Genomic DNA, 12,217 nt, shown 5'->3' with positions numbered 1-12,217 from the left:
CATATGGATGCTGCTTCTTGTATGTCTCAGGTACTAATGGTTGGCCTCATGTCACACAAATGAATGCTGCTTCTATCAACATGTGTCCCAGCCACTAACGGTTGGACTTATGGCACACAAATGGATGCTGCCTTATAAGCTTCTCTGTAGAAACCAGCCACATGAGGGCTGACCATCAAGATACTTACTCTTTTCATTGAACAATGAAACTATGGATTACTTTTCCTTCTTTCATGCTTGCCTTTTTCCTAAAACCTATTCACCTCCAACACTCAAGTCTATAAATGAATGATATCTCAAATCAGTTTTTATCTTTTCTCTCCCTTCATCCTTCCTTCCATCCAAGATGGCCATAAGTGGTCCATGCCATGTTAGCTACAACAGAAAAAAAAGTTTCAGCTCAAGATTATAAAGTGCATAATTTAACTGTGACAGGATCAGAATGAATGTAACATACAATGATGCAAAAGTGGTGTTCAAAGATCTATTTTCCATTTACCTTTTCTATAGTAGACTACATGGCAAGTGGAGATTGTTCTGCCAAGGCCAACTCCTTGATGGGAGTTCCTGGAGGGAACAGGTGTGAGAGATGTAGGTAGATAGATAAAAAGAGATGATTTGAAAGGAAGACTACCTGTGACATGGGTAAATAGAGTGGAAGAGTACTGGAGGGAGAGAAATGGGAAAAGAATGTGTGGAATGGTGTATGTGTGGGAGGCAGGTAAGGACAAGGATAAGTGGAAATTCTTTTGCCAAGGTCAACCCCTTGACAGGAGTTCCCAGAGGGAACAGGCATTAGAGATATAGACAGATACATGGCAATCACAAGTATGCCCTATTCAAAGTCATGTTGGTTGAAAAGGTAAAATAATGTTTACAAAAAAATAATAATAATAATAATCTGAGCTCTTGTGTCTGTAAACCCTCTCCTGAAAGTGAAAAGGTTACGGGAGAGGGAGAGACAAAAATTAGGAAAAGAATTCCACAGCTTTAATGAATGAAGAAAGGAGGAGGTATCATTGCGGCCAATCCTTCTGTAGCTGGTCACAACCCAGACACTATATCAAGCAGCGGCCAGTTGTGTTCTGGAGGACTAGTCTTAGGGACTGCAATACGAGGAGACAATTTTACAAGAGCAGGGGCTGAAATAACATAATCTTCTGAAGATAACTAAAAATGGAAACTCTTTATGATGAGCAACATAAAAAAAATGGGTAGGAGACAGAGTAAAAGAAAAAATTCAAACACGTATGGGATCTCAGTTGAGGATAAGACTAGTGAAAAACCACAAAGAATGTGAGCATCAATAGGATTAAATGAGATACACAAAGTGATGTCCGAAGATGTTTAAAGAAAAAAAAGAAGGCAAGTAGATGACTGATATTCGAAAGAATAAGATTGGCAGTGTGCATGATGTATGGTCTATGAGAGGAATGAAAAGTTCAACAGATCATACCATGAAGAACAACAGATAGTATGAGAGATCACATAAGAGAAATGAACCAATGTAGAATGTTTCAATGCATTTAGTGAGCAACTTGCTAGGGGAGGTTCTACATGTGCCATAGCATTATAAATGTGGAGAAAGCTTAAATACATTATGAATCAAGGAATATCATAAGTTTATTACAAATGATTTTCACTCAGATAATCTTCCAATCACTAGTCTTAACCAGCTGACTCACGTTTCATCAAAAATGCTTTGAGCCTGAGCCCAAATGTTTTCCACATTTTTATTTTTCAATCCTTGTGATATTCCCTCTCCAGTAAGGGAACTTGGGTTTTCATCAGACTCCTTCTTGAAGATTGATAGGAGACAGCTAATTCGATAGTCCAGACGTACGTTTAGAATAAACTGAAAATAAGTATCACTGGGGTCAGATGTGTAAAATATATACCAGTATGGTTAAGGATTGAGTAACTCTCATGATAACCTAATGTCATATAAGTATTCAAGCAGATAGATAAAAAGCACATTGAATCAATAAAATCTAAAGGCTTAATCTCCTTTATTCTAAGCTACCTGTACACAATCTTATATAGATTTTTGCTTTACTGACATGCAAATAACTCATCACATTCATAAAATCCATAGGAATTTTCCTGTTTTTTAGTTATTTATTAGTCTTTCTCTCTCCCACATACAATCTCAATTCTCTTTTTTCATTTATCTTCACATGAAATTTTCCATGATAAAACAGGCATGCATATACCTAGTCTTCCTAATAAATTTTGGTCACCCAATGTCACCCATATATTCTACCAAAAATGTGCTTTTTTTTTTCCTAAGGAACCACATCTAAGCTCAAAGTAAGTTGAAAAGTCATTTGCAACAAGGCACTTAATACAGGCTGGTTTGGGTGCTAAATACATCTCTGTTGCAATCATATTTTCCTCTGTTTCCAACTTGAATGGGATGGATGAAGTGCACATAGGAATGCACCTTTTGAAAAAGTCAGGTTCTGCAGAACTTGCATTCAACCCCAATCATACAGGCTAGAAAAAGGGACACATGCCCAATTCTTTAAGGAGAACTGACTTAGTATCTATCTCTCTATATCTCTGATGTCCATTCCCTCCAAAAATTCCCATCAAGGGAGAAGACAGCAAAAAAGTATTCACTTAACCCTGTCCTTAAATGCCACCCTCACATGAACCATTCCATGAATTTTATGCAATTTCTCTCCCTCCTGTACTATTACCCTCTATTTCCCCATGTCACAGGTGGTCTTCCTCTCACAACAACCCCTTTAATCATACTATCAACTGCTCTTCTTGCAAACTCCCCATCCTGCATTCTTTCGACATACCCAAACCACTTTAAAGTACTGCATTTCACTAACTGACTGTGTCAAATCACAGATGTTTCAATTACACAATACACAGATTTGGATGATAAGTACAGTTTATACCACCACCCTCCACTGCTACTCACAACAATACACAACATTCACACACTAAACAAACATTTACCTACAGATAGCAGCAGATAACAATGCTTTAGGTGTCTCACTGCATGCATACAGTATTTGAGAAACTGAACTTTCTCCCTTGGAAGCACTAAATAGCCAGGTTTTACAATAAGCTGCTATCTGTTGGTCAAGAGGTAGTACATCCACCTTCCAATTTTTGAAGTTATTTACATCTCAGGCACTTTGTGAGCTTTGACACAAAGGTCACATTTATCAAATGCTTTTGCATAGTCTGCGTAAATCACATCGGCAATTTGCTTCTCCAGTACCTATGCAACTTTATCACACTTATCAAGAAACTGAGGGATGCATGACTTTCCTGTCCAGAAACCAGTGTCCTGAGTTATGCAATTCTTTAATTTATGTAGTCAGTATTGTAGATAACAACAAAAGACTGTACTCATGAGAGGAGTAAGAACAACAGAATGTAAAATTTGCTGTATATGAAGATTTTGCAAAGCCATACTGGTAACGTATAGATATCAATGTAGTATTCAGGACTGGGATAAATTATTTAAAGACTAGTGCAAATAGAGAGAACTTTATGGAGAAAATTAATCCCCTTGCCCCCAAAAAAGAATAAGACTTTACCTCCAAAATTTCAATTATCTTCAGTTTTGTGTCCATGACAAGCGTATCTTCTTTCTCCGTTCCTCCCACCTTCTTCTTAGGGCTTGATCCTCCACCTAGCCTTGGCCCCATCCTTGTGGTTCCTAGAGCCAAGTTTGTCACAACAGCACCCATATCACCCAGGCTCTTAATCACACCCCCTTTAGCTGCTCAGTATGGTTATAGCAGGATGCAAAAGTAGGAATGAAAGAGGAAAAAAGGAGAGACCAAAAACATACCAAAGAAATGAATAAATGAAATAAGATAAAAGAAGAGGAATCAAGAGGATATAAAGCAAGAGTATGTAAGCAATATCATGTATAAGAAAGGGATAAACAATTCAAGAAAAAATGAAAGAATTGAATATAGATGGTACATCATACAGTATTAGTTTTCAATATGATTTATAGAGTTTAAAATTAAAAAAAGATCAGAAGTTTCATCCAAATTGAGTAAGCTCACATTAATTTTCAATTCATAAACACAAATATGAAGCAAGTAATCACAAAATTTCATGCAAAAGAATAATCATGCCACAAGCCACGTAACAGAACATGCAACAAATCAAGAGTTTAAAAGAGATGAAGAGAAAAGAATACAGAAATGGAATTCAGGAAGAATAGAGCAGGGAAACAAAAAAAAAAAACTTATGTTAGTTACTTCATAACAAAATCATAAAACATATAAGCAAAAAAAAAAACATGAGCAAAAAAGCAATGCAATACATATAAACTTTCATGTTCCTCATACATATATATATATATATATATATTCCCTGCGTGTCGTAGAAGGCGACTAAAAGGGGAGGGAGCGGGGGGCTGGAAATCCTCCCCTCTCGGTTTTTTTTTTTTTTTTCAATTTTCCAAAAGAAGGAACAGAGAATTGGGCCAGGTGAGGGTATTCCCTCAAAGGCCCAGTACTCTGTACTTAACGCTACCTCGCTAATGCGGGAAATGGCGAATAGTTTGAAAGAAAAGAAAGATATATATATATATATATATATATATATATATATATATATATATATATATATATATATATATATATATATATATATATATATTTTTTTTTTTTTCTTTCATACTATTCGCCATTTCCCGCATTAGCGAGGTAGCGTTGAGAACAGAGGACTGGGCCCTTGAGGGAATATCCTCACCTGGGCCCCTTCTCTGTTCCCTCTTTTGGAAAATTAAAAAAAAAAAAAGTGAGAGGGGAGGATTTCCAGCCCCCCGCTCCCTCCCCTTTTAGTCGCCTTCTACGACACGCAGGGAATACGTGGGAAGTATTCTTTCTCCCCTATCCCCAGGGATATATATATATATATATATATATATATATATATATATATATATATATATATATATATATATTTTTTTTTTTTTTTTTTTATACTTTGTCGCTGTCTCCCGCGTTTGCGAGGTAGCGCAAGGAAACAGACGAAAGAAATGGCCCAACCCCCCCCCCCATACACATGTACATACACACGTCCACACACGCAAATATACATACCTACACAGCTTTCCATGGTTTACCCCAGACGCTTCACATGCCTTGCTTCAATCCACTGACAGCACGTCAACCCCTGTATACCACATGACTCCAATTCACTCTATTTCTTGCCCTCCTTTCACCCTCCTGCATGTTCAGGCCCCGATCACACAAAATCTTTTTCACTCCATCTTTCCACCTCCAATTTGGTCTCCCTCTTCTCCTCGTTCCCTCCACCTCTGACACATATATCCTCTTGGTCAATCTTTCCTCACTCATTCTCTCCATGTGACCAAACCATTTCAAAACACCCTCTTCTGCTCTCTCAACCACGCTCTTTTTATTTCCACACATCTCTCTTACCCTTACGTTACTTACTCGATCAAACCACCTCACACCACACATTGTCCTCAAACATCTCATTTCCAGCACATCCATCCTCCTGCGCACAACTCTATCCATAGTCCACGCCTCGCAACCATACAACATTGTTGGAACCACTATTCCTTCAAACATACCCATTTTTGCTTTCCGAGATAATGTTCTCGACTTCCACACATTCTTCAAGGCTCCCAGAATTTTCGCCCCCTCCCCAACCCTATGATCCACTTCCGCTTCCATGGTTCCATCCGCTGCCAGATCCACTCCCAGATATCTAAAACACTTCACTTCCTCCAGTTTTTCTCCATTCAAACTCACCTCCCAATTGACTTGACCCTCAACCCTACTGTACCTAATAACCTTGCTCTTATTCACATTTACTCTTAACTTTCTTCTTTCACACACTTTACCAAACTCAGTCACCAGCTTCTGTAGTTTCTCACATGAATCAGCCACCAGCGCTGTATCATCAGCGAACAACAACTGACTCACTTCCCAAGCTCTCTCATCCCCAACAGACTTCATACTTCCCCTCTTTCCAAAACTCTTGCATTCACCTCCCTAACAACCCCATCCATAAACAAATTAAACAACCATGGAGACATCACACACCCCTGACACAAACCTACATTCACTGAGAACCAATTACTTTCCTCTCTTCCTACACGTACACATGCCTTACATCCTCGATAAAAACTTTTCACTGCTTCTAACATCTTGCCTCCCACACCATATATTCTTAATACCTTCCACAGAGCATCTCTATCAACTCTATCATATGCCTTCTCCAGATCCATAAATGCTACATACAAATCCATTTGCTTTTCTAAGTATTTCTCACATACATTCTTCAAAGCAAACACCTGATCCACACATCCTCTACCACTTCTGAAACCACACTGCTCTTCCCCAATCTGATGCTCTGTACATGCCTTCACCCTCTCAATCAATACCCTCCCATATAATTTACCAGGAATACTCAACAAACTTATACCTCTGTAATTTGAGCACTCACTCTTTTCCCCTTTGCCTTTGTACAATGGCACTATGCACGCATTCTGCCAATCCTCAGGCACCTCACCATGAGTCATACATACATTAAATAACCTTACCAACCAGTCAATAATACAGTCACCCCCTTTTTAATAAATTCCACTGCAATACCATCCAAACCTGCTGCTTTGCCGGCTTTCATCTTCTGCAAAGCTTTTACTACCTCTTCTCTGTTTACCAAATCATTTTCCCTAACTCTCTCACTTTGCACTCCACCTCGACCAAAACACCCTATATCTGCCACTCTTATCATCAAACACATTCAACAAACCTTCAAAATACTCACTCCATCTCCTTCTCACATCACCACTACTTGTTATCACCTCCCCATTTGCGCCCTTCACTGAAGTTCCCATTTGCTCCCTTGTCTTATGCACTCTATTTACCTCCTTCCAGAACATCTTTTTATTCTCCCTAAAATTTAATGATACTCTCTCACCCCAACTCTCATTTGCCCTCTTTTTCACCTCTTGCACCTTTCTCTTGACCTCCTGTCTCTTTCTTTTATACATCTCCCACTCCATTGCATTTTTTCCCGGCAAAAATCGTTCAAATGCCTCTCTCTTCTCTTTCACTAATAATCTTACTTCTTCATCCCACCACTCACTACCCTTTCTAATCAACCCACCTCCCACTCTTCTCATGCCACAAGCATCTTTTGTGCAATCCATCACTGATTCCCTAAATACATCCCATTCCTCCCCCACTCCCCTTACTTCCATTGTTCTCACCTTTTTCCATTCTGTACTCAGTCTCTCCTGGTACTTCCTCACACAAGTCTCCTTCCCAAGCTCACTTACTCTCACCACCCTCTTAACCCCAACATTCACTCTTCTTTTCTGAAAACCCATACAAATCTTCACCTTAGCCTCCACAAGATAATGATCAGACATCCCTCCAGTTGCACCTCTCAGCACATTAACATCCAAAAGTCCCTCTTTCGCGCACCTGTCAATTAACACGTAATCCAATAATGCTCTCTGGCCATCTCCCCTACTTACATACGTATACTTATGTATATCTCGCTTTTTAAACCAGGTATTCCCAATCACCAGTCCTTTTTCAGCACATAAATCTACAAGCTCTTCACCATTTCCATTTACAACACTGAACACCCCATGTATACCAATTATTCCCTCAACTGCCACATTACTCACCTTTGCATTCAAATCACCCATCACTATAACCCGGTCTCGTGCATCAAAACCACTAACACACTCATTCAGCTGCTCCCAAAACACTTGCCTCTCATGATTTTTCTTCTCATGCCCAGGTGCATATGCACCAATAATCACCCATCTCTCTCCATCAACTTTCAGTTTTACCCATATTAATCGAGAATTTACTTTCTTACATTCTATCACATACTCCCACAACTCCTGTTTCAGAAGTACTGCTACTCCTTCCCTTGCTCTTGTCCTCTCACTAACCCCTGACTTTACTCCCAAGACATTCCCAAACCACTATTCCCCTTTACCCTTGAGCTTCGTTTCACTCACAGCCAAAACATCCAGGTTCCTTTCCTCAAACATACTACCTATCTCTCCTTTTTTCACATCTTGGTTACATCCACACACATTTAGACATATATACCAATAATGAATTGCTGTAACTTTCTGAAATACTATATTATTCAAAACAAAAGATTAATTTGTTTCAGCCTCTTAACCCATCACAATGTGGCACTGCATGTGTAACTAACGTAATATACCAACTAACATAATGAAATGAATGGGAAAATTGATGATGATAGATGCCTATGAAGCAAAATGAATGCAAGAAGTTATCCTCATAATATATAACACACTAGGATGCAGGTAACTCCTCTCCTTCACATCAATTTTTGGTAAAAGCACATATACTGCACATTTTACAAGTACAGGTACACCACCAATTTTCTAGCACTCTTGGTTCCAAAGCCTTACCAGATTAACCATTTTGCCAGACCAACCATGGTTACGTAATAATAATTCATCAACACACCTCTAACCCACTAATCATACATCTCCCATGTGTCTAAAGTATACCATGGACTGCTAGAAATTCAAATAAATAAACATCAAATGTATGAGCACCCTAAGATGTAAGTCTGTCCTCAGATTGTTTGAATCCTGTCCTTCATGGTTTGCAGACTGCTTTTCTCTGCACACTTTATTCATGGAAATTCCATGACACTTCTTGAATCTTTGAAGCCATTTTTCGCTATAGTCACGCTCATGTTGTAATTTCTTTATGGAACAACTTAGCCTGGTCCATTATCATGTTACCTGAAAAGTCCACTCCATCACTTCGACACTGTCAAAACCATTCCATCATCACTCAATTGTGCTCAGTACTCTTACCATCTTTCATAGTTTTTCTAATTGTCATTTGCTTCTTGAAATCGCTGTCTGCATAGAATTTCACTATTTTCTCTCTTTGCTTCTTTATATCATATACAGTTGAGGAACCAATAGCGTAGATGTCACAGAGCTCACTCATCAAAACACCACGGTCCATTTTTTCAACAGTTCTACTTTATCGATAAGGACTGGTGTCATGTTTGACACCATGAATGACACTCTCATATGTCTTAGAAGCCATAGCTAGGGTTAAATTTAAGCAATTTAAGCTAAGAATCTTACAGAATTGCGGTATTACCACCAAGTGCAGTATAAAGAATGTAAATAAGTGTGCTCTACACACCACGCCATCTGTGGCCACCCAGTAAACTAGTCTGGTGGCTGTGGTAATTTCAAGGTACCTCACATAATTTTGTCCGGACTGAAGGAGGTGCTGAACCATCAGTTGCCGGAAATTCAGTGGTGTACCTGTATGTTGGAGAAGGGGAATGTACTGTGTTCACAAAAAACAGTAGTAATTTGCCAACTACGTTATGGCAAAACTACAACCTATGAAGCTACACTGAGTAATGTTTATCTGTATTTGCTTTTAACAGAGTGGATTACCAGGCACTGAAATATATTTTTGGGTGGAGCAGATGCATTTTTGTAGTAAGTGCTCTGAGGTTATTTAACTTATTTATAGTTATTGTGCTGATATTTTGGGCAATGGGAATGAATATTTTTTGTGTGTCATTTGTCATATCTAATGTGGATGGAGCTTTGTTAAATGGGAATGAATCAATATCTAGTGTTATGAGAGGATGTACGTTGGATTTATGTCTTTCAGGTAAGAGGAACAGTAATTAATGGGTACACCATTCTTGTACTTTTTGAGACACTTATGCTGTCACTAAGCCTATGCTGTAATACTTGTTATGGACAATGGACTTTCACCCTCCCCAGGCCACTTTATCATTCTATTTTTTCATTAATGGTTAATTACAATAAAAATATTTTTGGAGCCCACAATCATGGAAATCACAAGAATCAATAGAGCATAAAGAGGTATGGGTATAGATGTGCATGGGAGAAAACTGATCTCCAGTGATGTAGGAAGCCAGGTTATTGATAACAATACTTTAATATATTCCTGTGCTTTCTAACACATACAATATCTAGTCTACATTTACCCAGAATGACTCACTATGTGTACATTCTGAATGCATATATTGATAAATTTTCATACTTTTAATGTTTCTTTAAAGTGAGCACTGAATATTTTTTGCAAATACTGCTGCCTTGCTGACTTCCTGCAAATGCAGTACACCGTGCATCTGAAAGCTGTTGTTTTGTGATCAGCTGAATAAGAGTGTACTGTAATAATGATTCTGATTCCCTAGGCCAAACTATGAACATAATCGGAAATCAGATATGATGTGCTAAGATGTCCCATTATCATCTTATTAACCTAATTATCAATTTTGGCAAAATGGTAGGAGCAATAGATAGAAGTAGGTGGTAGGAACTTTACACAGGAGCATCAGGAAGAAACATTTGGTAAAAGTAGTAGAGAGGAATATAAGATGGTAGCACTAAGTAAAGTAGCAGGTTGGAACATTAGGCAAGAACATTGGGTAGAAGTCAGTATAATAATTAGGTAGATGCATCTTACACACTGTGCTAGAATGGCACTCTACCTGTGGTCTGTTAAGTGTGAGACTCTAAAGGCTAAGAAATGGCACTGGAGTTCACCAGCAATGAAGACTCTTGCTGTGGCCAACCCCTTCAGGGAATTCCCACAGGGAATGGGCGTCAGAGACATAGATATATAGAACCTAATTGTGAACAATATTGAAAAACATTTCTAGTTTCACCAAGCTAATCTTTTAAGTTATCAAACTTGGTTTGCAAATAGAAACCATTTTCAGAGAAAAATAAAAGCCTCAAATTATTAAACTGAAATTACTTCTCAATCAATTTGAGATTTCTATTTTCCTTTGATGTAGAAGTCTTGGATTATACTTAAGGTTTACTAATACAGCATGTCTTAATTCATTTGTCCATATGTTATATCATTATCACTATCACCTTTATTACAAGCATTATTATCATCAATCCTGGGGAAAGGGGAATACAAAAACTACCCAAGTATCTACTATGCATTGTTGAAGGCAACTTAAGGGGCAGGAGTGGAAAGGCTGAAATTCCTCCTCCTCTCCACTGTTTCTACCAAAAGTGTGAAGAAACAAACAAACAAAACAAAATAAACAGCAAGGATCTATCATCAAATGCTTACTCATACATTCCTGATACTACTTTGCTAAAATGACATGAGTCTGAGAATGTGTGTGAAGGGAGAAAGCTGAGAGTAAATCTAAGCAAATGTAAGGTAATAAGGTGCAGCAGGGAATAATACCAGATGGTATGACAGTAAGTTTGAATAAAGAAACCAAGAGGAAGTGCAGAGCTTTAATTTCCTGAGAGTGGTGAGTACAGCAAATAGAACCATAGGAGTTGGAGTGAGTTATAGGGTGAAGGAGGAGTCTATGTTCCTGGATGCATCAAGGGACATGTGGAATGACAGGCAGTGTCTTTTAAGGTAAAGATTAGTATGTCTGGAGGAAGTAATCCCATCAGCATGTTGTATGAATGGAAGTCTTGGGTCTTGAATACAAAAGAAAGGAAGAGGATGGACATGATTATATGAAAAGTTTGTGGATGTTGTGTGGTGAGGCCACTGATCATGTAAGGAATGAAAGTGTAAGAGAGGTTTAGTAGTAAATGCAGTCTAATTGAGAGAGCTTAACAGAGTATGCTGAAATGGTTTAGACATATGGGGAGGATGAGCAAAGGAAAACTAACTAAAGGTTAGAAGTGGAGAAAGGAAGAGAGAGGGGGAACCAAGAAGATGCAAGTACAGAGTATAGGAGGCATTTAGGTATTATGACCTGATCATTCAGGAGGGTGGGCAGCATGTAAATGATAGAATAAACTGGAATGATGTGGAATATAAGGGGCAAAATGATGTTAATGGTCTGAATATAAGCACAAAAAAATGTCAAGATAAACCATGGAATAGTCTATGGAACTTAACGATGGTTTCAATGCATTATACATAAGAGCTAGAAATTGGATGAGGCAAAACAGGCTCCTGATCTCTTGTTTTCTTGATGTTACCTCAATGAGGCATGAGAAGCAATCTGACATAGAGAAAATGATTTCAGTAATTATCATCAGAGTTATTTTTAATTTTTTCTGGACCTGTCTCACTACCAAGAAAATGGCAAACAGGTATAAAAAAAATAGTCATTAATCTTTTTCCTATTTTTCATACTTAGTAGTTTCCTGTACTACAAATTAACACTGGGAATAAATGAAGGTAAGACCTCA

At 38.2% G+C, this 12,217-nt stretch overlaps 2 protein-coding genes across 3 annotated transcripts in view; one reads left to right on the top strand and one right to left on the bottom strand.

Annotated features, from left to right (window-relative positions):
- Positions 1-12,217, bottom strand: part of Itpr (Inositol 1,4,5,-trisphosphate receptor) — a 266,291-nt gene that overhangs the window by 142,870 nt on the left and 111,204 nt on the right. Inside the window, exons 22-23 of the mRNA XM_071662011.1 lie at positions 3,564-3,685; positions 1,686-1,855 (exon numbers count right to left, since the gene is read on the bottom strand). Coding sequence (XP_071518112.1) covers positions 1,686-1,855; positions 3,564-3,685 — 292 coding nt within the window. The remainder of the gene's footprint in view (positions 1-1,685; positions 1,856-3,563; positions 3,686-12,217) is intronic.
- LOC139748689 (prolyl endopeptidase) overlaps positions 1-12,217 on the top strand; it is a 245,071-nt gene that overhangs the window by 186,539 nt on the left and 46,315 nt on the right. The gene's annotated exons all lie outside the window — the stretch shown is intronic.

This window comes from Panulirus ornatus, chromosome 5 (genome assembly GCF_036320965.1).
Source record: "Panulirus ornatus isolate Po-2019 chromosome 5, ASM3632096v1, whole genome shotgun sequence".
Classification (NCBI taxonomy): Eukaryota; Metazoa; Arthropoda; class Malacostraca; order Decapoda; family Palinuridae; genus Panulirus; species Panulirus ornatus.
Note: the sequence above shows the minus strand (reverse complement) of the source record. Positions and strands in the feature narration are given on the sequence as shown.